At 40.3% G+C, this 26450-nt stretch overlaps 2 protein-coding genes and 1 long non-coding RNA gene across 4 annotated transcripts; 1 reads left to right on the forward strand and 2 right to left on the reverse strand.

Moving 5' to 3' along the window:
• The first annotated feature begins 1575 nt into the window (after positions 1-1575).
• On the forward strand, positions 1576-10913 carry slc26a1 (solute carrier family 26 member 1). The gene is given in 9 exon segments (XM_031298184.2): positions 1576-1618; positions 6128-6151; positions 6154-6593; positions 7091-7288; positions 8051-8297; positions 8498-8729; positions 9242-9425; positions 9612-9899; positions 10029-10913. Coding segments are annotated over 9 exon segments (2232 nt in total). The 3' UTR covers positions 10605-10913.
• On the reverse strand, positions 8249-11222 carry LOC116048893. Its single transcript, XR_004104767.2, has 3 exons — positions 11107-11222; positions 8894-8898; positions 8249-8379 (listed from the first exon to the last, which is right to left on the reverse strand). It is a non-coding gene; the product is annotated as an uncharacterized LOC116048893 (long non-coding RNA).
• A 553-nt stretch (positions 11223-11775) lies between these two features.
• On the reverse strand, positions 11776-26176 carry LOC116048892 (progestin and adipoQ receptor family member 3-like). 2 transcript variants are annotated; one of them, XR_004104766.2, is made up of 8 exons: positions 25972-26176; positions 25329-25569; positions 24905-25067; positions 23755-23910; positions 23446-23643; positions 23176-23266; positions 18491-18718; positions 11776-11788 (listed from the first exon to the last, which is right to left on the reverse strand). XR_004104766.2 is itself a non-coding variant. In XM_031298185.2 (7 exons), exons 2-7 carry the CDS (start codon positions 25538-25540, stop codon positions 18576-18578), a joined length of 963 nt encoding a protein of 320 aa, XP_031154045.1. In that variant the 5' UTR covers positions 25541-25569; positions 25972-26176; the 3' UTR covers positions 15756-18575. The 2 variants fall into 2 exon arrangements, 1 of the variants encoding a protein (XP_031154045.1); XM_031298185.2 differs by lacking the exon at positions 11776-11788 and having other exon boundaries at positions 15756-18718.
• Positions 26177-26450: the final 274 nt, after the last annotated feature.

Consider the following 26450-nt stretch of genomic DNA (forward strand, 5'->3'; position numbering starts at 1 on the left):
AGCATGGACAAACTTTTGCACAATCATCATTAAATTGGTCCAGTTCTGAGAAAGATGACAAGTATATTTTAAAGATTGTTATTGTTCAGTGTCTGCTGAAGGACCCTTGTAATCCTTGAGAAATGATGGGGGAGAAGAGAAGGATAATTGGTGGCATGTCAAGGGGTTATCAGGAGTAACTTTGGGTTTCAAAGGTCCTATCTGTGGTTGGAGAAGGTCTGTCAAATTCAGCTGTCATGTTTTCACGCAACCCAGTCTCACGGCAGTTCGTGAAATGGTCACATTATTTAATCTATTGATTCGTGTACACGGACACGTTTATCTTGTTTTTGTTCGTGATGGCCAGCACGTATTTTAAACTAACATATTTCAATGGGAAGTATCTTTCGTGATCACAGCACGACTACGGTAGCGAGTAGTATGAAATGCCCAAAATCCGCACAGGAAGGTTGGTTGGGGTGGTGGATGGGTCAAACAACACAGGACTTTTCCCCCCGGAGACCGGGGATCGTGTCCCGCGTGTTACGTTAACTTTTCACCCCGGAGACCGGGGATCGTGTCCCACACAACCGTCCCTTTCCCCGTTGTTCTTTTCCTAAACACAATCGTCCCGTTGTTGTCCCACGTACCCCAGAGACCACCGATCGCGTCCCGGCGTGTGACGTTAACGTTCCCCGTTCTTCTTTTCCTAAACCCAACCTCCATATAGATGTTTCCCATTACGTGCTGACCACCATGAAAAAAACGAGATAAACGTGTCCATGTACACGAATCAATAGATTAAAAATTATGTGACCATTTCACGAACTGCCGTGAGTCCGTGTTGTTTCATGAGTTGTTTTCCTAATAGCTCAACCTGCTACATCCAAAGATACTTGAAATATGTACTATCTGTATGAAATGAAATATGAAAACGCTAAAGAATATCACCAGACATCCAGTTTAAAAGAAATGTGAGATAGTGAAGTTTGATCATCCTCGGCTTATGCTGTCCATTTGGTGGCTCCTCGGGCATCCACCATAAAACTCACCAGGAAGCTGAGGGTCAAACTGTGATACGATGATTAATGGTCAATTAATCATCTTTAAACTTTGTTATTATGATCAAGATGCATTTAGCATTAAGCATTCCTTGCATGTATTTTTCTGCTTTTAAAAAACATTGGCAGTACTGGTAAACTCATTGAGTCTGCCCAAATCCCTTATTTATGATGAGCCTGGTGAGCAGCATCAATCAGTGACATCATTTAGCATCAATAAAATGAGGATTAACATGCAGCATATATATGAGTAGTAGTAATAACCATTATCATTGTTTAAAATGACTTGACCTTAGTCACCATGGTAACCATCATCCACTGGCAACAATCCCTCCCTCCCTCCCTCCCTCCATCTCCTCTCTCCCCTCCCCCTCTGCTCAGCTATATTCGGGGGGGGGGGGAGGGGGGGGGGTGTTGCTGCTCCCAACATGCATTGCGGAAGGAAGCAGGAAGAAGCCAGAAGCAGTCAGTGAGCAGCACAGTGTATAGACAAAAACAGGCTGATGGTGGATGCAGCAGCACCAGCCAGGGAGGTATGGCTGGTGTTGCCTCCTGTTTGCTCCTCTCCTCCAGTCTGGGTGAGTCCTCACACATTTGACTTGTCACTTACCAAAAAAACAAACAAAATGTGTCCAAAAATCATGCTGGACGGGTGATGAAGCTTGTAGACAGTGGAGCAGACGTGCAGACAGATGATGCTGCCGGTGGATTTAATGGGGCAGTGCAGTAATCCTCTCAGGCTGAATGGTGAGGGGTCTGCTTTTTGTCCGTGGCAAGGGATATGCACACACACATACACACACACACACCAAAAAGCAGCCCCTTCTCCATTAATATTTCTGTAATAATTGTGACTCCAATCTTCAATTCAATTTTATTTTTAACTTTTCAATTTCTTAACAGTGACTGACTATATTAGATGAAGTGAACTGCCATGTCTCCACACTGACAATGATGCCATTCAGTCCAGCATATAATGCACACAGGAACACACCCACACACTTGCACACACACACACACACACACACACACACACACACACACACAGAGAGATTAATTTAGTCTCAAACTGTGAATTTTAGCCCTTGTTATAGAGAAAATCATAATTAATCTTACATTCTTTTTTCTTATTAGTGACAAACATTGCATTCCCTTGATACATCCCCTAAATGATAAACAATGTACCTCCCATTCCTAGTGTTTCAGTAAGCTTTTAACTAGGCTGTAATCACTGCTGCGCTGACAGAGGCTCTCTCAGTCACCAGTAAGGGAAGCTCTACTGCAAAAACCTACTGATTGGATCAGTTCAGCTTAAAGATTCAATGTTAAAAGGCCTGTTTTGACTTGGTTTTAGCATCTGTCCTAAGTGATCCAATCACAAATGGACAGCTCTAAGTACGTTTGTTTTTACCTGGCAGCATAATGTATCGCCAAATGCATCTTGATTGACCACTTGTGATTGGATCTCACTTCCCCGCTCTATATGCAAATACCCGCATACATCATTTCTGTTTGCATATAGGCTGTGTGTGTGTGTGTGTGTGTGTGTGTGTGTGTGTTTATAAGTGTCAGTTGGTACTCTCACATGAATCATACATTAGAAACGTGCAATGACTACTGTTAATGAAAAAGCATTGTCTGTGTTCCGACATAAGGATGTCTACTGACGGCACTGGGACCTGTGTAGAAGAGAAAGCACACAATTGCTTTTCAGTTGCCGCAAATGTTGACAAGCCCCACCCACTCCTGCTGACCAAGCCAATAAATAGGGAAGTGACTGAGTGAGGGTGAGCAAAGGGCTGGTCTTATCTCACTATTTATCCAGCAGAGATCACACTCACAAATACTACTGTCTGACTGCTCAGATGACATCAGAGAGAGAGAGAGAGATAGAGAGATAGAATGAGAGGAAGTTAAGGCAGTCAACACAGAGCATACTTCACATTAGAGACCTGAGGTCCTGTTTGTCCCTGTTCCAGTGACTCTGCAGGTGAGTGTGTTGTCACATTTTGACTGGAACTGTGTGTTCTTATCATTTAGATTTAGATGTCTGAGAAATGACCGCTGATGCTTTCAAAGTTGGGTTTTATTCCACCTGAAAAGCATCTGCAGTTATAACATGATGGAGGAGGAGAGTAGATGATGTTGTTATGCGTTGTAATGCGTTGCTTGTGAGCACAGATTTGATGATCTGCAGGTGAAAAGATGTGTACGGCACATACAGGATACATGCTTTTTAATAGGTAATTCAGATAATATCCTGCAGTTCCATTAACATCCTTTCATAGCCTACTATTTTGAGCGTATCTACAATCTTAAGTTGCATTGTGTAAATTGAAAATTGTATTGGACAGGTAAGAATTACAGGGTATGTTGTATATTGGTCAATGCATTTTGGAGAGCATTACTTAATGGGCAAGGTGTTGGTTGGTTCCTTCTCTCGCCTTAAAAAGTAGCAAGTTGAGTATTTTTTTAGGCATTTTCAACACGAGTCATCTAATATCTAATTTATTAAAGGCAAGCACTTGAGAAGGACAGTTTAGGAGTAATCACTGTATCCTTTATGATTTTCTTTAATGCCAAATCTATTGAAAACTGACTCTTGACTGTTGGCTTTGCAAGTTCAGTTAAACATGAAGGCTTGGACAATGATTTAAAGCTTTTTCAAAACCACCTGTTCTCCAAATCAACATCAGCCGCAAAGCAAAGTTAAAAGTCAAAAGAGTATTGGGCGAGTATTGTTAATTATCGTGCACATTTAATACGATTTTTCATGGATTAACAAATGGGGGAACCAAGGGCGTAACTTTGGATTAAACATTTGGGGTTTAGTGTTAAAATTAATATTTTGAACAACAAACAAATCATTTTCTGCATTCTGGTGAATTTTTCGGCAACAATTTGTGCCTTTTCTGCATGAAGCTATGGTGCAAATGTCTTTATTTATGTAAAGGAAATTAAAATAGGTTTTTTGGGGGGGTAAATTACGCCTATGGGTGGAACTACCAGCTTGCATCATGCTTTATCTTTATTGCTGTGTTTTACAATTGAAAGGAAAAAAGTGACAATGGTCCTGGCTTCTACTTAGCATTGTTTTTGAAGACTCAGCATGTGGACCAACCCTACGGGTTTTTAAAAGTCATATGTGTCATAAAATTAGGACATCTTTGTACTTTTGGCCATAAATGTTCATTTATTATATTTTTATTGTTGTCTGCTGCAGTAGATTAAAAAAAGTTTATATTGAAGATTTTATAGGATGATGTAAATTGGTGGATAAAATTTCAGAGTCATCTGTGTGCTTTCTGTTACAGAGAACTGTGTTTCAGCTTTGAGGTCAGTATGCAGTAATTTTTCGCCTCTTTAGACTTGTAACATGACTGGATAGAAAAGATTTTAACTATGCATGAAAGGCAAAATAAGGAAGCTTTCAGGTTGTTTCTAAGCAGCGGTGGGGTGCTTTTATATTAAATGATTAAAGACAGAGAACATTGAAACGTTTTACAGAAGCAGCTTTAATCAAAGCGCTGTTCAGGTTTGGCGCTGAAGTAAATTTTATTTTTTGGTTCCTATAGGTCCCCAGTGTGAGTCCTATCATGTTCAGCAGTTAATCAGGTGTCTGTGTTTCTATACTTGAAAGAAATCCTTGTTAAAGTGGACATTTTGTTGGCAGGAGTGTTAAACACAAATCCAAGGTAGTTCTTGTGTTCTTGACCACTTTTTGGAATATGTTCTTCTACTTTATGTGTTGTACCTCAAAGCTACACAGGCTCATTATTTATCTCCTGTGTCTTTTATCTGAAAAAGGCAGGTTGGATTTATAAGACCCAGATGAACACAGACTGGACTCTGTATTAGTTTGTTTAAAGGGTCATTTCTATGCAAAGTGAACAATTATTGGCCCGCAAAGTAAAACTGCCTAGAAAAAAAAAAGTCAACAAAGAAGAAAAAAAGACCGAAGAAACGCATGATTAAACTTAAATCTGATTAGAAACAGCTGCAAATCAACAAATCTGATGGAAGTAGTACACATGAAAAAAGTGATTCCTATATTCTTTATTGCCCCGTCATATTAGTCCGTGACAGTGGCCAGCGCTGTCACAGGAAGTCTAAATCACAGCACATACCAGTGTTGTGACGGCAGAAGCCGATAACACATCATTTAGAGTGTTTTATGATTTCTGTGTGACCTGGTAATCTCTGCTGAGACGCAGCCGATGCTGAAAACAGCTGTGTAAAGGCCTCCTGCGACACAACCTTTCTCAAATAACAGCTAAACAATACAAAAATGTGTTTCTGAAAATATATTAGGCGAGGAATATGCAATACAGTAACAGCATCTTGATTTGTATTTGGAAGATTCATCAGGTTTCCAAGCTATCAACCTAGATATCAGACCACAACACAATAGCACAAGGGTATAGATAACCAACAAGGAGTGCTGCACTGGTATCAGTATAGTAAATACAAAACAGAAACAGTTCAGGTGAAGGACTGGCATGGATGTGGACTAAAGTGGACTAAATACCCCAACAATACATGTTTATAAAGAATTGTATCATTACAGTGTAGATGATGATGGTGCACTTTTCCCAATGACTGGCTCACAACAGCACATCTTAGTCACTGACTAACCTAACTAATCCTTCTGGGAAAATGAGCTCATTAACACCGGGCCAACTGTTAAACAGTCTGTACTGTTGCACAAGTATTCATTGAAGTTTAACAGAACAGTTGTCTTGGATGAACTGTTTGATTTGTATATTGGGTTGTTTTTGGAAATAAGAAAGTCATTCCTGACTAAACATTCACACAGGGCTGCTGATTAGGAAGTTTAAAGGATGATGTACAAACCCCCAAAAAAACTACAAATAGAACGGTTCCTACAAAGTAAATGTCTAAATGCCCCAGAATTCAAATATACCACAGCAAACATACTACGAAATGACCTAACAGGAAGATACAGTATTTTATCTATGGACTGAAGCCATCTCCACTGGTATTCACTAATTCCATTTTCCTGTCTGTCCCCTATATCTCCCTCCCCTCTCCCCCTTACTCAATTTTCCTTGATAACGATCTCCCAGGAGCACAGCTGACAACAATATCCACCTCCCCTCCCTCTTCCTCTCACCTTGTTGCATCCTCTTCCTACCTGGGACCATGGAGGAGGTCACTAAAGTCACACCACCTCTCCTGGAACGCCGGGCTCGGCAGCGACAGCCCACAGTATCAGTCCTCAAATCCAAGCTGAAGCAGGGTGTGACCTGCTCCGGGCCCAGAGTCCGATCCACCCTGACCGGGTTCTTCCCTGTTGTGCGCTGGCTGCCTAAATACAAGCTCCGAGAATATGTCTGGGGCGATCTGATGTCCGGGGTAATCGTTGGTATCATCTTGGTACCGCAGGCCATTGCCTATTGCCTGCTGGCCGGAGTGGAGCCCATCTATGGTTTATACACTTCATTTTACGCCAACATCATTTACTTCCTCATGGGGACGTCTAGACATGTCTCTGTGGGGATCTTCAGCCTCATGAGCCTCATGGTTGGACAGGTAATGGATCATCGAAATGTCTTATTTAGTTTTTTTTTTAAATGTAAATCAAAAGGATGAAGATTATATAAAAAGGATAACTATAAATGGTTTAATATGCATTGGAAGGAAAATTTCAATTTCAATATTCAAATATCATTTTAATAAAATAACCCACTGTTGGGGCCCGGGCAGCTCAACTGGTTGAGACTGCATTTTGTCCCCCTCTCTCTCCCCTTTCCTGTCTTCAACTTTCCTATCCAATAAAAAGCCTCAATATTTACAGATTGAAATTGGTAATAATTAATATTGCTTAATAATCAGTTTTAAATATCATCCTTTGTGATAGATAACTGTAATGAAATGATGATCTTGCTGCATTTAAGTTGTTTCCTACCAATACTTGTCACTGTGAAGAGGTCAATTAAGATCATGGATCACTTAATGCAACTGAGGATTGTAATTCTTTACAGTTGTATTTCTTTACTTGATAAATTAAGATTTCTACTTGCCTGCAGGTGGTGGATAAGGAGATGTTCCTGGCAGGTTTTGACCTCAATGAGGACTCTGGCCCTGATGTGTTTAATGCCACACTGGGCATTAACCTTACAGCTGGTAAACTTCACAGTGTGGAGCTAATGGGTCTGCAGTGTGGGAAGGAGTGTTACTCCATCAGCATCGCTGCTGCCCTTACATTCCTGGCAGGCGTCTATCAGGTAAAGGATAAAGGTGCTATTTTTGACCACTTGTAGGCATAGCAATATGGAACAGATGGAGTTTTTTTCTGCCCTTATTTTGTTAGTATCCATTTATAGTTTCTTGGTGAAATACTTACAACCCATTTCCCCTAGAACAACATGGGCTATAGTGTAAAGGCTATATGGTACAGCATTGCTTTGAGGTAAATGCTGTCATTTGTGTTGCAAACATGTTCACAGTAACAACGCTAACATGCTCATGTTTAGGTATGATGCTTACCATGATCAGCATCTTAGTTTAGTATGTAAGCATGCTGACATTTTCTAACTAGCGCTTGACACAAAGTAGTCTTTGGCTTATGTCATTATTCATTGCAGGAATTTGGTTACAAACCAAAGTATTTGACAAAGTGAAGTTTTGACCTGATGATGGTGCTAGTTCTTTTAGTTCACCAGTTATTACATTTCATCCTGTGGGGACACAAATGTATTTCTCAAATTTTATGGCAATCTGTCCAATAGTGGTTGAGAAATTTCACTCTGAACAAAAATGTGCACCTTATTATGGCACGAGAGGAAAAGTTAGGGAATCACCAAAGTCATTAGGTTATATAATCTGGTAACCATGAATGTCTGTACAATTTCTTTTATCAATATACTGCATCATGTACATGTTGAGATATTTCATTTGATAAGTGACTGACATTTTCATTCCCATCCATGATCTCTCTCTCCCTCTCTCTCTTCCTCAACTGCTCTACCTCCCGTTCCCCTCGCCAGCTCGTAATGGCAGTGTTTCGGCTAGGCTTCGTCTCTGTATACCTTTCGTCCCCTATGCTCGATGGTTTTGCCACAGGAGCCTCTTTTACCATCCTCACCGTGCAGGCTAAATACCTGTTGGGTCTAAAGATCCCCCGTCATCAGGGCTACGGCACAGTTGTCGTCACCTGGATCAACATCTTCGCCAACATTCATAAGACCAACCTGTGTGACCTCATCACAAGCGCCATCTCTATCTCTGTATTAGGTAAAGACGTCTATTTTACATATTCCCCATTAGATTCTCAGTCACTATTATAATCTACTTTGTGCTTCTAATTAATGATATACTAAACTTAACATAATGACATGAGACGAAGAAATCCAAGTACTGTTCATACATTTCTGAAAAGAAAGAAATATATATTCATATACAGTAGAATAACACTATGAATTATTTCATTACAGTGGCAGGGAAAGAGATCCAGGAGCGCTACAAGGATCGTCTAAAGATCCCTCTGCCGACTGAGCTGATAGTAGTGGCAGGAGCTACGCTGGCCAGCCATTTTGGAGAACTGAACAGCCATTATGGCTCCAGTGTTTCCGGTCACATCCCCACAGGGTTCATTGCTCCCCAGGTGCCCAGCTTTAGTCTGATGCCACGGTTGGCACTGGATGCCATTCCTTTGGCTGTCATTAGGTAATATACAACACATTTATCATGTTTGCTTGGCCTCGACATGTGTCTCTTATCTAGGTTTTTAAAGATGCAATATACTGTAGCAGCTGGATTATCGTATGGCAGGGATACATGCCCTCACTGTTTGATTGCACCTTTTCTCCAGAAGACACACACCTATGGACATTTCCTCCTCTATATCGTTTGCATTCTGAGAAAAAGGAAAGTGACTCATTTAAATGATGTAACCACTTGTCAATATATGTCTTGAAACCGATTAAAGAGATGTCCTCACAAGACAACAATTAGGCCTAATTAATGTGATTTAGGGATGCAAACATATTTGTTTCCCTTAGTATTAACTGTGTAGGGAAGAAAAAATGCTATTTTATTTACACTTTTTGTTGGACACACTAAATGCATCTTTACAGGTCTAAATCATCATCAGGTCTAAAAGGGTCTTCACATGCTTTTGAGGGCAAAGATTAATTCACAGCCTTAATTGGTAAACAAACTTTCATTTTATCTTGTAGTTTTGCCTTCACGGTGTCGCTGTCCGAGATGTTTGCGAAGAAAAACGGCTATACGGTTCGCCCCAACCAGGAGATGCTGGCCATCAGCTTTTGTAACATCATCCCCTCCTTCTTCCGCTGTTTCACCACCAGTGCAGCATTGGCAAAAACCATGGTGAAGGACTCAACAGGCTGCCAGACACAGGTTCATTTCACACTTTTGAAAATGGTTTGACATTCTTGGAATCTGTCCATAGGCCATTTGTAGAACCCCCAGCAAAAAAAAAAAAAAAAATCTGTTCATGTTAACTCTGTCGAAGATGCTCACTATAAAATCCCTCGTTGTTCCTCTGTCTCCGTTTATTTCTCCATTTCTCTGCTCCTCCGCCAGGTCTCCAGTCTGATCAGCGCCCTGGTCGTCCTTCTCGTCGTCCTCTACTTTGCGCCTTTCTTCTATGCTCTCCAGAAGTGTGTTCTTGCCTGTATCATCATTGTAAGCCTTCGGGGGGCGCTGAGGAAGTTTAAGGATGTCCCGGCTAAGTGGCGTGCCAGCCGGAACGACGGAATAGTTTGGCTGGTCACCATGTCAGCCACGGCTCTGATCAGTGTGGAGCTGGGCCTCCTGGTCGGAATAGTTTTTTCCATGATCTGCATCATCTTCAAAACCCAGAACCCCAAGGTGAGTAACGGACTTGATGTCGAATGGTTTTTGAAAGCTGTGCAAATGGCAATTATTCTAGCATGTGAAAAGACAAAAAATAACCTTTAGTGATATCATAATCTCATCCAATCTAATGTCTGACGTCAGGTCTCTCTCCTGGGCCGAGCCAATGACACCGATCTTTACGAAGACATGGACGAGTACAAGAACCTCATGCCACCACCTCGGGTTCATGTCTTCCGCTTCCAGGCTCCTCTGTACTACGCGAATAAGGACTCATTCCTCAGATCCCTCTACAAAGCTGTCGGAGTTGAACCTTTCTTGGAGCTGACTAAGAGAAGAAAGGCAGAGAAGAAGGCCAAAGAGATGTCCTCGAAGCAGGCCAAGGCAAACGGGGATAAAAACAATGGCGAGGTCGTCATTGGACTCATTCAAAGAGAATTGGATTTCCACACGATAGTCTTGGACTGCTCTGCCATCCCCTTCATAGACTCGACAGGCATGGTCACATTTAAAGGGCTGGTCAAGGAATATAAAGAGATAGGGGTGAGCATGCTCTTTGCCAACTGTAACACCTCAGTCATCAATACCCTGCAGAAGGGACAAGTCTTTGGGGAAAATGACAAAGACATGAGCAGCCTGCTGTTTCATACAGTTCACGCTGCAGTTCTTCATGCAAACAGTACATCTACAGAAAGCAAGTCAGAAGACTCTGTGGTATAGAGCAGCTAGAAGGAGAGGGAAGTTAGGTATGCTATCTTGCCACCTATAACAATAATGCATTAGGTAGCTTTGAGGTAGCCTTTTGGGAAGCTTTGTCCAAGAAAACATGGCAGTACCAAGAATGTTCAAGTACATTTTTGATACTCTGCACCTTTAAATAACCAGACCACATGATATGCCAAATAAGCTTTTTTTTTCAAGATAAAATTTTTTAAATGCAATTGTATTGCTGGAAAAGGGCCATTTCATTAAAATAGGCCATCTGTGCACTAGAAAGGTGCAATTATTTTTTTTTAAAAACTGATGCCCAATGACTGAAAACGATTTTATTTCCAAAAATATTTGTCATATTCGCGATTGCTCTAAAGGGGAAAATCCTACAACAACCAGGATCCATTGCACTTTGAAGGCCCCATTCAGGCCAGTCCTTTATGGAGACAAAAGCATCTTCCTCCTCCTTATGTTGCCTAACTGCATCAAGCCCTAAAAATCTGATTGCGACATTATATCATAAAAATACTTTTTCCAAATACACTGGTATATAAATATCCGTTCTTCTAGCAACAATAAGGGGGACAGACTGTTTTGCAAGTTTAGTTTGAAGATGCTCCCTCATTACCTTCCTCAGACCTCTGCCGTCCAGGCTTTTGTGTCAATATAGAGGACGAAAAGACAAAGTATCACAAAATGACCTGTTGCCAGGCGATAATGGTAACAACAGGACAGATACAAGGCCCGACACAGTCAAAGAATAACTACAATAACTAACAGGTTTGTTCCTATAAAGTTGCTGATTATTACCTTTGTCGCTGTCAAAAGCAATGCTCATTGCAATAAAAGCAGTTTTAACTTTTTGTATCACTTGAAGGCTTTTGCCAAAGTCCACAATGGCTCTTTTCCAGGAGTCTAGAGTTCAGACATGGGGATTCAGCCACTATCAGCGGTATTTCCTGTGGTGCCAGCTATTACACACATGCGACTTCAAAATAAATTCTAAAAGGCCAGTTAAATGCTTCCTGACTTGAAGAAGAAGCACTTGTGCATGGCAGGAAGAGAAGCATCTCGTGACTCACGAGGACTGAGTGCTTTCTCAGACTTAGTCTTACACAGAGAGAGCCTTGCCTTCAAAACCTGGCCTCATTACAAGATACCTGCCCCGTTTCCTAGTCACCCAACAATGACAGCTATATCTGTTCTAGATATGTTCTTGGTAAAGAAAAAAAATTGCTGGATGAAAGCAAGTCATCATTTGGTGCTTCTGAAATTTATATTAAAACTGATGGCAGCAGGTGATGCCACTTATTTTATCGAAATGGTTCGCTGCCACTGGTTTGTTAAATCAAATGTTTTGTGACTGGCAAACTAAGAGCAGATTTTTGACTCTTTCTTATTAAATCACTGTTTATAGTTATGTCTTTCATCAAGTTGCTGCCAAGTGCAAAACTTGAATTAAAACAATTACAATGTCTAGAAAATACCCTATGTATGTAATCCTTCAAAGGGGATGACTTTTTACTTTACTACTTCATAAAATGTTAATGACAACTGCCATTGTGATAAAATGTAGACATTCATATTTGTAAATTTAGAAGATTATAATTTTGGATTTTAATGCACTTGTTTGTCATCAAACGTTTTTCCACGCATTATTTTAAAGTGCTCATATTATGCTTTTTGGCTTTTTACCCTTTCCTTTATTGTGTTATATATCTTTTTGTGCACGTTATAGGTTTACAAAGTGAAAATGCCCAAAGTCCACACCAAAGGGACTTACCATCTCCAACAGAAAACACTGTTCACAAACTGCTCCAAACAGCTCTATTGTAGTCCAGCCTTTACTTCCGTGACGAACGTGCGTCACTTTGTAACACACGTTACAATGCTTGCCTAGCTGCTAGTGTGGCACGCCCTCATACTCTGCTTCTGACTGGCTGGTAGTCCTTACCTAGGTACTGCACATGTGCGACTCCCAACAAAGATGGAACAGAAGTGTGATGTCTCACTCTGTAGCTAAAACAGAGAGCTCAACACACAGGGTGAAAAGAGGAGCTGCAGCAATGTGCAGTACAACAAAAATATGGTGTTTTTTGAAAATTAAACCATGTAAACCTATTCTGATATAACCTCTAAATACAATTATGAATCTGAAAATAAGCATAATATGAGCACTTTAACTTGAATCGTGATAGTGATTACATCATGCTTTAGGAGAAGTCTGTTTGACTTACATTTTTGACAGTGTTGATATTCAACACCTACATACAGTACAAACACTGCCTTAATGTTCAATACTTGAATTAAACTGACACATTTTTAATGAAGTGCTTGTGTCTGAATGATTGCCATTAACCATGTTTATCATATCAAGGGAGAATCTATGGAGTGTTTTAGCATCTTTCAGCTTATTGTTTTGATTCTATGGCCCACAGTTGTAATGTACTAGTTTCAAATGACATAAACCCAGCAGCAATCTGTCTTTTCAGAAATAATGTTGTGGTTCTTATGGATAATCTGCAGACCTCAATGTCAACAGCTGGAATTAACAGTTATTGTGATACACTGCCCCCTTGACAATAAATATGCTGGAAGATGCAAAAATGTAAAAAGTAAATGTAAAGTTGCACTTTTTGTCACTAGCTGAAGTCTAAAAGTAGCTAAGAGTATGTTTATATATACAAATTTAAAAGATATTGCTACTTATTTTGGAGTCAACTTCCTCTTTTAAATTAAAAACTAACCCAAATGAAAGTTTCCCAAAATGATGGTTAGTGTTGACAACCTGAGCAGCTTTAATAGTTGACACTGTGCCGCTGTGTCAGGATCCACACAACTATCCATTAGTCCATGAGGTAATGTACTCATAGCTATTATTTGCTAACACAAATACTATACTTTCAAACACTTACAGAATGTCTTGTTATGGTCAAAGTAGTTCTGAATGACACAAAAACAGGAAGACCGATACACGCTTACTTAATAGTCCATAGTTACACATTCAGGTATATCTTTTATTTATTAACTGTAAACAAACTAAGAGTCAGCGATTTGTTTGCACCAAGATGTCAATGATTAAATAAGTTTAAATATATGAAAATGTTAAGTCTTGCACAACTATCATATCATTTAGGGCTCATCTCACTGCTTAAACCTCACCATTCTCATAAAGTTTTATAACCCAAGCACAAACTCTAAAACAGAAAGACCTCTGTGTCCCTGAACAGAAGTTCAAAATGGAAACGTTTCTTAGGTATCACCAGACCTATCAACAATAACAATGTTGATTTAAAAAGAAAGCTCTCAGACATGAGAGTGGTATCCATCTTTTCATCCAATGCTCACCAAGAAAGTCAAAATGTTTATTTCTCATAATGGCGAACTACTCCTTTAAAGCGTAACTCTCGCCAAAATGCAACCTAGAGTCTTTTTGTGAACGTACCCGAAAAGCATAATTAGGACGGAAGCGCCACTTTTAAGATTTACCGTATCTTCGTTTTTCGGTCAAATGGCCTTTTGGGAGTGCTAGGGGCACTACTATGATAGCATCAAAATCAACATTTTTAAAACACTAAGAAGGCTCGACACAACATGAAACTTTGCTCCAAGTATCACCAGGGGCTCTACACATCAACTCGAGCATTGAGAACATTGTTTGTGTACACAGTTTACTAAAAAGAAGGTTTTGAACAACTTACTTTAGCAGTTGTTTCCGGGCGCTATCATCTCGCCAGTCAAAAAGTGTCGATCTCCAAATGTGAATGAACGGACTCCATAGGAGGAAATATCATTCTTATATGAGGCTCCTTTTTCAACTACAAGGTCAATATTGTTCTTCACTAACGACAAAACAACGAATTATCCGTGCTTTTATATGGAACTAAGCTTTAGGAGCTTTCCATCTTTACTCTCCTCCCTGTTACGTTGCATTCAGAGATGGTAGCGCCCACAAACAACAACAACTGCTAAAGTAAGTCGTTCAAAACCTTTTTTAGTAAACTCTGTGTACACAAATAATGTTCTCAATGTTCAAGTTGATGTGTAGAGCCCCTGATGATACTTGGAGCAAAGTTTCATATTGTGTCGAGCCTTCTTAGTGTTTTAAAAATGTTGATTTTAATGTGATCATAGTAGTGCCCCTAGCACTCCAATTCAAAAGGCCATTTGACCGAAAAACAAGAATACGGTAAATCTTAAAAGTGGCGCTTCCTTCCTAATTATGCTTTTAAACTAAAGTTTGACTCGGGTACATTCACAAAAAGACCCTAGGTTGCATTTTGGCGAGAGTTACACTTTAACAAAGAAACACTGAAATGTGCTTGTTAACCCAGTGAAAATCAAGTATAAGCCAACTGTACTTTGAGGAGGATTCTCCATCATTACAGTGCCAGACACCAATTGCACAAATATTCATTACTGCATGAGGTGATTTCGTGATGGCGTATCATTTCCTACAAAAACTATGACACAGCAGATAGAAAAGTCATTCTGGATGACAACATTGCCATCAGACAGGAATCAAATCACAAAATAATTGCTGGATTAGTTTGTTAAATAAATCTGAAGCAACCGAGAGACTTTGTGCACAATAGTAAGGTTAGACAGAGGAGGATTTACAGTATATTTCAGGCTTCTGGGACAGACACTATGAACATGTGATTTTACCTATAATCTGCTTTGTCATCAGGACATCCCTGTGTTTAACAAGCATGTCATTTTCACTTTGCTAACTGAAGTGAATCACTTTCACTGGCTGAACAAAGCCCGCCGCTGTGAAACACTGAGAAGGTTCAGAGAAGACAATGCATGGTTAAATTGGTGAAATCAGGCAACAAACATGTTTCCTTACATGGAGAGAAACGGGTGAACAGAATGTGTGCGTTAGTGGGATATACAAAAATCTGAAAATGTGCACCCACGTTTTCTTTGAACCCTTTCTTGTAAACGTGCAACTTTTGTATCAATGCTGCCCTCTCTTGTTCAATAACGTGAACAACAGAAACCAGCACACAATGCTTCTCCTGCTATGATAATGGGATTATTATGGATTAGGGTAAAAAAAAAAAAAAAGACATTAAAATCAATGAAAGTATTTGTGAGTTATAAAAAAAAAAATTAAAAAAAAAAAAAAAATTTAAAAAAAAGCCTCACCAACAATTTATTTCCCAGCATTCTTTATTCATTCAAACTGTTTAAAAATATAATTTCACACAGGCACTGAAATAAATATTATACATCTCATCAGCGACAGTGCTTTATCATACAAATGATATTCAAGGAAAACACAATCTAAATAGGATAAAACAATCATGACATCTTAAAAAAAAAATATTAAGCCAGTTTATGATAATTAGATGTTCATGTCAAATAAACACACACCCTTAAAGGCAAAATGAAGTCACTTCTTTCAGCACCTGTACAGTGCGTCTTCCAGCTCTGCAGAAGAAAGTGATCGCAACTAAAATTCATAACTTGTTCTAAACATTAAATTGTACTACATAAAAACAAACCATACTGGCCTTGTGGTGTAACAGCAAAGATGATATCGGTCGGTTTGAATATTTTTTTTTGTTCTGGTTTATGTTCTCTTCTTGATCCAAAACCGATTGTAACAGTAAGTGCGTATCATACAGTACATGTACTCAAAGATAATAAGGCAAATGAAGTACAAACATCACTGGAATTATGTAAAAATCAACACTAAACATTAAAATATGTCCCAAAGTGTACTGTGGGGGAAAAGGGTTCTTTTCAGGTTGCTGTAACACTTTACACTGGCCTCATTTAAACAACAGCATCAAATAGACAATAACAACCGTCTTTCACACATGCAGCCTTTATGAAAAAAACACAGTTGCAGGGGTGACATCTGATGGCTGATAACAGATAGCCACCTGGCTATTGGTTGACCAATCAGTGACAGCTTAAAGAAGTATTTCACCACTGGGAAGAGGATCTTTTCATAAAACTGGGTTGCTATGCAGTAGAATGGCGCCAAAACATTTTTAAAAAATCATGCTACATGACCAGAGAGAACAGAGGAAAGGAGCTGTGGTATTCCCTTTTGCTCAAAAGGTAGAATACCTCCAACTACCAGACCGCACTGTGCCACACCGGACCAATAAATGCTCCCGCTGTGAATGCGAGCACGTCACAGAAAGCAATATGGCGGACAGCTGATCACAAACTGGTAACAAATCTCGTATTAAAGTTAAAAAAAAAAACAAAAAAAAAACAGTAAGCTAAATTGTGTTTCTGAAAACATTTTAGGTGAGAAAAATTGCCAATGCAGTAACATGATCTCAGTTTAAATTCGATGAGCGCTGTCTGTCTGTTTCACAGTTTAATCTGAGTTCGGTCTGAGTTTGAGAGAGCGAGAGGAGCGTCTTTCTCTCGATCTGCTTCTATACTCTTTTTGTGTCAGTATGCGGAAGTAAAATCTGTAGTTCGGGCGACAGCTCTCGAGCCAGCAAAATGTCGCAGAATGACGCGGAACGTGTAATCCGGCGGTTTTGAGCTGGGAGATGAGCATGAAAATCTGGGCGTTAGAAAGATGGATGGAAGGTTACCACAGTTCATTTACACATACTACCCACAATGTTATGATACAAAGCTTGTTGGAACTCGGCAAAGTATCCCTTTAAAAAAAAATGACAAAACGTCATTTCCCAATGCTGTGAGCTCCAAAAATGAAATTCCATTCACCTCCATTGCATTTGTGTGGTGGCATAAATCTCAGAGCACATCAAAATGTTGTCGTTGTGATTTGGATGAGCTCACCCTGTATAAACACAGCATTGTTCGCCTCATTGGAAATCTCAGGTCGACTGAATGCCCGTCTCCTGGCCACAATTGTATGTTTCATCAAATTTAAGTAAGTGATGTGGGATGGAGATAACCAATGGATTTAGCCATAGTCGTTGAGCTAAGAGTATGTTTGAATCAGGCTTTTTTCATCACTTGCCTTGTGATGGCACATCCTGTTTAGTGAAAAGATTAAATCCATTACTCTATTAACAGCAGTTATAGCAAAGGGGGTAATTGTTCAACATTTTGATTAACTCTGTTGCTCTGGGATTTAGGCGGATATGACACCTTGCTTAGTGCAGCCCTAACATACTGGCTTTGTGAAAAAAGTACACACCAAAAACACAAATCAAGCAGTTCTTAGAAAACAACGTGCCGTAGGCTTGATATGGTTGCCAAATTTTGTTCTTAGATATTGCAGATTGATCGGTTGATTGACCTTTAACTATTTGTTCAAAAGCTTGAGGTGTTTTTTTTTTTTTCTTTTCTTCTCCCAGAGACACAGTCTCTCACAGTGTCCACATGTACAATTTCCAGTGGTCGTGTTTTTGTTCGGTGCGTTCCGCCTTTTGTCGAGACATTTCATACAATCTCATGTTGTAGGAAAAGATAGATCGAACAAAGAAGTCTTTGTTCATACAGGCTATTATGTTTGATTCAAAAGAATCCTTATGGATACATTTTCAATACTTTTGTACAAAAACAGAATCACAATCTAAACCAACCATGAGATAACATGTTTGCCAATTTAAAAACACCAAACCTTAGTCGGTTCCTACAAACCAATTTAAATTCCTGCTTCATGCATTGATATGTTGGTTAAGAGAATTGAACATTTACAGTAGAGTCAAGCCACGTATCTGATTACTACTGTTGGAGACAGTAGACTTATATAGTGGCCTTTGACTGCAGCCAAACAGTAACCAAGTGCTTGGGCTCAGTGAAAGCTACTAGCTACCGTCAGACTCTACGGCTCACACCTTAGCAGCTAATAGTCAGGAGCTTCTGGTAGTTAGTGGTTGAAAAACCTTTAGGCAGCGACTTCTAACCAGCAGCTGACTGGTCAGAAATCTTTGAATATTAACATATTGAGTTTAACTGGTGTCTACTAACAATGATAGATATTAGCCTGCAGCTGATTGCCTTTCCGTAACATTTCATCAGTTCAACTTAGCTGCTGCTGGTCTGGGCCGGGCAGGACTGGCTGTGCCTGAAGTGCATGATGTTTAGAGCCGTCTGGTGCCACCAGTAAAACATCACCACCACCAGTATGTGCCACACCTGGTGGCTGGCGCCCAGGTAGTTCAGCTGGCCTAGAAGAGGACAGGAAAAAATGATCTGAATAGTGTTTTCATTTTATTTTTTTATTTATCATACTTTCTTCACAATGTACGAGAATAAAAATATATTTCAGGAGGATATGTAACATTTAATATCCAGAAAAAGACTTTAAGATGTTATATGATAGACATGTTAGATGTTATGCAACATGAGCATGTCCATGCAGAGTGATGCAGCAGTCTGTCTGTGTACTGTATGTACAGTATGTACGTACTGTATGTACGTACTGTATGCATGTATGTATTGTATGTATGTATGTATGTATGTATGTATGTACTGTGTGTATGTACTGTATGTATGTAATGTATGGTATGTATGTATATGTATGTACTGTATGTATACTGTATGTACTATATGTATGTATGTACTGTATGTATGTATGTATGTATGTATGTATGTACTGTATGTATACTGTATGTACTGTATGTATGTATGTACTGTATGTATACTGTATGTACTGTATGTATGTATGTATGTACTGTATGTATACTGTATGTACTGTATGTATGTATGTATGTATACTGTATGTACTGTATGTATGTATGTATGTATACTGTATGTACTGTATGTATGTATGTACTGTATGTATACTGTATGTACTGTATGTATGTATGTATGTACTGTATGTATACTGTATGTACTATATGTATGTATGTATGTATGTACTGTATGTATACTGTATGTACTGTATGTATGTATGTATGTATGTACTGTATGTATACTGTATGTACTGTATGTATGTATGCATGTATGTACTGTATGTATACTGTATGTACTGTATGTATGTATGTATGTATACTGTATGTACTGTATGTATGTATGTAACGTTCACAAAATTCACAGTTTGGTTCGATACGAGACAGTGGTGTCACGATTCGGTACATTTTCAATACAGCAAAAAGAAAGAAATGCCAGAGAAATTTACTTGAGTTTTACAATTATTTTATTTATTAAAACTAACATCATAAAGTATGAGCTTTTTTACTTTGAACAACGACAGAGCTATTCTTGACCCATCTTCTGGGGTGTCTTCTTAGCAGCATGTAAAACTAAAACAGCTCCTTATAAAAGAAATATACACGTTACAGTCAGGTAGCTTTTGAGTAGCCCTTGACGTCCAGCCGTCTGCTGTCAGAGCAACAGCTGGTGCTTCGGACAGCTGGTTCTCTATTTGGGCTTTTGTATCCATAAGGATTCTTTTGTTTTTTTGTACAAAGCAGGAATTACTGCCTGGCTGAAATGGGCTTGTGAAGGAATAGTGTGACAAGGCTCAACTACTTTATAGTAATATGAGCCCTTTAAAGATGAACTGAACTGAAAGAATAAACGTTGATAACGTGTTGGTTATGACAAATAAAAATAAATTACACTAAAAAATGTAATTAAAAAAAATCAACACAAAAATTACGTTTGTTAGTATTAGAACGCTGACCATTTCGATGACGTCACTGGCATGGTATGACCTGCGAAGGTATATAGGCTACAGTGCAGCATATTAAATACATATGAAAATGAGTAATTTTAATGGCATGGGTTACGCATTTGAGCCTGAGGGACAGGCCTGTAGTGTCTGACTACCACCACATGGAGGACGAGCCGTTTCAGCCTCCACCTTCGGATCGGAAATGTGACTGGACGAATTCATCCAATGGGATCGCTTGTTAAATTAGCTGCACGCAAAATGTTAAAACCAAAATAAATAAAGTTTGAAAAAAAAAAAAAAAAAAAAAAAGTGTTTCGCTGCACGTAGGAGAGTTACCACAGGTTGACGGATGCACGGAGGGTTCACGAGTTTTGCCGTTTACTTTAGGCTAGTGTAGAGTTGGCAGATTTTTTCCTTGTGGTCGTTGATGGATATTGCACAAATGGATACTGCACAGATACCTCCCATTATGGAACTAGCAGCTTTTTCTGCGAGTTGAACTCCCTCTGCATCAACTATGTGCCCTGAGACATCAGCTAGCTTCAGGGTCAGTAGAAAGGGACATTGGATTCTGTTTACAGACCCGCAGTAACGCATTATTATTGATCTGTGATATCATCGGAGTCATGGTTTATTTATACAGTGTATGGTCGGAGTGCTAGCTTGTGGAGTTTGACATAAGTGCTTCCAACGTGTTTAGCTGCTAGCCCTTTCCCTAGGTTGGATCGTTTGGTATCTAGCTTGGTTTTGTGACTCAATTTCAATGAATGCCCAGTGTGTCAGTCTCAGTTTTGTTGAACGCTATAAAGCCTACACATTAGGCTTTATTTGTGCGTGTAAGTGAATATGTACGTGTTTTGTGTATGTCACAACAACGTTACATCCAGCCCTTTGCCTAGTAGATTGCTAGTATGCTGGATAACAGCTAAACATACCTCTCTGTCCTCTGCCTGATGTGAGCGTTTCAGCGCCCTGTCTCTGCGTCAGATAGCATCGGTGTTAGTGTCTTGCCGTTGGTCTATCGGTCTGCCCTGTACTGTAGCCTGAAAAGTCGATCATTGACGGAATGGCCTCAGGTTTCAGTCTGTTGGACTTAACCCTCACCAGTGACCCTGTTGAATCGAAATTACAGCTCTCTAAATAGTCTGACGCTAAAAAATGCTCGTTATAGACTCGAAATCCAGGGGCTGTTGGAGGGCTAGCCAGTTTTAAGGCAGCTAGCCATGAGTTGAGGACTGGTTTCCTTGTCAAAAGGTAGCCTGTGGAAATGTATCGTTACCCCAGCTGCCTTAGCCCTATACAATTCATTACTGCAGCCAGGGCAATACAGTATGAACCCCCCCTAGACCTGTTGGTTTCCGTTTCCTCAGCCATGTCCGTTAGCCTCAGACTGTTTACATTCCATGGCTGCTTACCATGCCAGTGACGTAGCCGATTGTGGAATTCCAACATGGCGGCGCCCATGTAACAACAACACTTTCAATGTACCATTTTATCCCTTTTAACAAATTCAGCCATTTTAATCATTGTACCAATGAGAATAAATAAAATACATCTGTTATAATCACCTTTACTCAAATTCCAGTTCAGTTCATCTTTAAGGTCATCATGGTGCTAAAGAGACGTCCCGCCCTACAAATCCTATTCTACAGACTAAAGAAAAAAATCTTTGGTACAGATCCTCGCAATAATCATTTTAATATTTTTCAATGGAAATGAGAATAATGATACAAAAATGATCATTCCTTCCAATATCGTGAATCATATCGCAATTGCAATATCAGTCAAAAATAATCGCAACTAGATATTTTCCTCATATCATGCAGCCCTAGCGGGCAGTGCTCAGCTGCCATTCATGGCGCTACCGTGTCCAGTGTGAACCCGCCGTTACAGATACTGGACGTAGAGTGGTGCATTTGCTTATGCACTGACCTCATTGTCACATTTTCTGGAACGGTTCCAATGTATTTACACAGTTACATTATTTTGACACTCATGGTAGTGCTGCCTTCATAATACAGTGTGAAATATTTTTCCTCTTTCCATCTGTCAGACTAGCCTGGCTCCGCCCTCCTACGTACTTCCGCTCAATCTTCATTTCCCTTCAGTACTCCATCTGGGTTCGCGATATAGTCTTGGGTTTTCTCGACCAACGTTTTTGGCGGTCCAATCAGCGAACAGAGGGAGTGGCTGAGAACGATGACGTTGAGGACGTGCGCTAGAAAGATGCTAGCGAAGCCATTCGGTCCGTTGTGGCAACGTCGCCGAATATCCAGAAGTTAAAGCCCGAGCAAGAACAATCTTTGCTGAGTTGTGTTGGTGGCCATGATGTTGTGGCCCTGCTCCCCACGGGGTTCGGGAAAAGTTTGATTTTCCAGCTCGCTCCGTTAGTGGTGAAGGAGTTGGCTAAGGCTAACGCTAGCGGTGCTAATGCTAATAGCCTTGACGGTCTCCCCTCTTGTTGCACATGCGCATGACATACGCCACGACCAAACGTTAGTGATTGGTTAAGGCAGATCCAGAGTGGCTCTGGGCAGATCCAATAGTTTTAAACTTCAACAGAGTACCCGCCTTCAAGGAAGTTAATACTTGTCAATGGAGAGTGGCCAGACTCTCTGTACAAATGAAATGTACCAGAGTCTGGTAGGACCAGGCTACTGTCAGACCACGTCTGCAGAAGGTTTAAGGTAAACCTCAGATTTGCTGACCTCTAGTGGCGTTTGGACCAAACTACAGATGCAGCTAAGACGGCAGCTTCTGAGGACACGGGGTTTTGCTTCAGACAACACCGGTTTAAACCCGTCTGAAACCTTGAGCTGCAGCTAAGCTAATGACAGAGAAACCGCTTAGGGGTTCTTCACTGACACAACAAAAAACAATTAACACTGGAAAATAAATAGTCACATAGTAACCTCAATCACTGATTTCTTCTTGTTCATTTAAAATGTCTCACTTGGTTTAACACCAAAGCTCCCCTCTAACCCTGTACAGAAGAGAAGGACTCACCAGGGAAATAGCGTTCAGGGATCTTGGTGACATAGAACAGGAAGGCAGATCCAGCTATCAGGTACATCACTAGCACACGAGGCAGGAACAGCTGCACATACAAGAAAAAACAGAATTCACATGACTAAACGTTATACAGTCAGGGGGAACAATAGAGGAACACTAGACTCTTAATGAAGCTGCAGACTAGTGTATACGAAGGTGTAATAAATGTAAGTATGTGAGCATCGCTCTCTCTGCTTGTTTTCTATTATTACTCGGTTTCCTGACCTGTACAACAGCAGTGGTGAATCCTCCATTGAGCCAGACCCAGTGACAGGCAGGAATCACACTGATGCCAGCCACACAGCAGAAGATCGCCGTCCGAATCCGTTGCCAGTCGTTGCTGAGGTAACGGGGGTGAACCTGAGCACAGAAGACGGCCAGGATCAGGGACAGCACGGTCAGCAGGTAGACCTGTCGCCAAAACTGCGAGACAGGAGAGTAGCCGATTAGATACAGTCTAATCAGAGCTGGAGCATCCGTTTCTTTATTAGTATACCATCTTGAGAGAAAGAAATCTTGGCTATTCACACTTACAGCGTTACAGTAGAAAGCGTAGAAGATCCCAGGTACGTAACAGCCCAGGATGCCAACAGAGATGCCTGCGTAGTCCAACGACAGCCAGCGACGGCAAGTCTTCTCCGACCGGTGGCACGCGAACAGGTGATACCCCACAGAACACAACATGCACACCTGCGATGAAAACACACAGTACCCTTACAGACTGGAAGATTTATGAGTGAGTGTAATCTCTCAGAAATATGTAGTCATAACATCCAAAACAAATTAGAGCGCTTTTTATGATTGTCATTATTAGTTTTATCAAGTTCGTTTTGTTTTACCTTTTCGAATGCACTTGTGTGGACAAAGAAAAGGAGGAGTTTAAAGCTTGATTTATACTTCTGCGTAAAATTTATGCCGTGGCTACATACGTATGTACGTGGAGACACGAACCTACGTCGGACCCTACGCCGTAGCCTAATGTGACTTACGTAGGCTATAGCTCCGCGTGGAGCCTCCGCAGGACCATAAATCAAGCTCAAGGAGGAGGGTGGGTGGGAAACTATATACATGTATATGCATATAATTGCATTAACACGTTTCCAAAACCATTATCAGCTGCTACACAACCTACAACACAAACTGTAAACACAGCTAACACAGAAACACTGCCTCTACATTGAACTACACTACCATTCCTCTTTATAATACAATAGACTGTGCCCCACCTTTACAACAGTTACACCTAAACACAGCTTACACACCTTGGGTTGAGGTGAACTGATTGCACCTGTGGTAGGAAACGTGAACCTACATGAATCAGTTTGTTAAGCCACACAAACTTGATTTATATACAGTACAAATATTCAGCTAATGAAGATGTTCATAATAAACTAATAATTGTGAACAGCTGTAAAACTGTTAAAGTAGTAAAATTACAGACACATACACCTGTGGATCATGCACAGAGAGCACGGATGCTGGCAGGAATAAGGAAAGCGTATTATAATAAGCCTGGAATACACTGTATGTCTTTAAACAACAACATTTTTTGCATTCAGATCTAAACAACACAGTAAACAACAAGATGTGGATGAGGTTACAAGACTCTCTCTGTTACCATCAATTCCAGAAGACGACAATCACAGCTTTTGTCACCCTCACAGTCAGCCAAATCATGTTTTACCTGGAAGCAGAACAGTCCTATAGTGTAGATGACGTAGTCCTCTCTGTTGGCTCCAGAGGCTGGCAGTACTGAGGAGAGGTCATTGACCCCCAGAGAGAAGAAGAGCAGGAAACCCAGAAGGTGGCTCCAAATGTTCACAGTCTCATTGGACAGAATGAAAATACTGCAACAGAATAGAAGAAACAAAAGATGTACACATGTCAACAAGGTCAGTCGGTATATACACTAACATGCACAATAGTAATGTTCATACACTGTAATATGCAGGACACTTGCATATTGAGGATCTACATAATTAACACCATAAAGACAGAAAGTAATCCAACTACCAAATAAGTACAAAAATAAATACTCTATTGAACATGACTGGAATGTAGTAAATAACTCTGCTATTAAAAGTATACATTTCCAACATGACTCCCACCTCCTAAGGCAGAGTTTGGAGGGCAGGTGGGCCCTGTAGCCGTCTGTGATGAAGGGGTTTTCTTTGAGAAAGAGGGGGATTTGTTCGTAGGTGTACAGTCGTATCCTCTGGGGAATCAGCACCGGCCAGTGCTGGTAGCTGCCCAGGTCTATGTAGTGGGCAGTCCGCAGCAGCTTCTGGGGCATCTTCAGCAGCATCTTGTACCAACTCATCTGGTACAAGGCAAGTCAGCGAGGCTAGGCTGAGTTTGGAGAAGAACAAAAAGGAAAAGTAAACCACAGTTGTTGTTTTTTCAATTCACAGAGTAGAGATTAAAGAGCCGAAAACAGTGCGAACATCTAGTGTTTGTGACACAACTGCCAGTGTTGATTAACCCCATTTAAAAACGTGTGTTTTTTAGCTAAAGCTAACGTCATCCTGTCAAAAGCCTTAGCTAGCTAGCTAGTTTACCACTCTGTACCACATCCGCAGCAACTCTTCAACGCAGAGGCTATTATCTATTTCACTTTGAAAAAAGCTTTTTATCTTCAAACTGTGTGTCAGACTGCAAGGCATGTTAGCAAGCTAAATTCCCCGGCCCCCGGCTAGCGCAGGCATTGTTTTAGCCAGCGAAACTGATTGAAAACAGGGTTATAAAGCTCACCATTAGTCGATGTCCTTGTTCAGGCAATTCTGCCATATCCGGATGACTATCAAGCCAGCATTGTGTTTAAGAAAATCACATTTTAGTTTAAAAAACAACCAAACAAAGCACATACATATTCTCAGCTACTGGATAACACCAAACCTAGCTAGCCTCTTCTTTCCTTATAGTAAACGACAAAACGGTACGTTGCTGCCACCAACTGGTAAGTGTGGAGGATTGTAGCTGGAGCAGACTGTAAAAAAAAAACATGAATTCAATCTAGAAACAAAATAATTTCCAGAGCTTTCCTGCAAAAAATCTCTGAAATCCTATATTAAATTAATTTCTCATAGGATTAGAAAGTGTCTCCTCATTATATATTAAGCAACATGTCTTACAGTATCTTTAATTGCAGTGGTTTGAGCAGTTCCCAGTAGATATCTCAACCAAAGCTGAAATGAATATATGCTATCCCGCCCTTGCTTTTGGCGACAGTT

Source organism: Sander lucioperca, chromosome 1 (assembly GCF_008315115.2).
Source record: "Sander lucioperca isolate FBNREF2018 chromosome 1, SLUC_FBN_1.2, whole genome shotgun sequence".
NCBI classification, from domain to species: domain Eukaryota; kingdom Metazoa; phylum Chordata; class Actinopteri; order Perciformes; family Percidae; genus Sander; species Sander lucioperca.

Bases quoted from the DNA above. Each gene is read 5' to 3' on its own strand.
- LOC116048892 (XM_031298185.2), bottom strand. From the start codon at position 25,540: ATGAGTTGGTACAAGATGCTGCTGAAGATGCCCCAGAAGCTGCTGCGG. The intron at 23,644-23,754 runs GTAAGTGTGAAT...CCTGTCTCGCAG, and splicing joins ACGCTTTCTACTGTAACGCT to TTTTGGCGACAGGTCTACCT. The intron at 23,267-23,445 runs GTCAGGAAACCG...TTGTATGTGCAG, and splicing joins TCACCACTGCTGTTGTACAG to CTGTTCCTGCCTCGTGTGCT.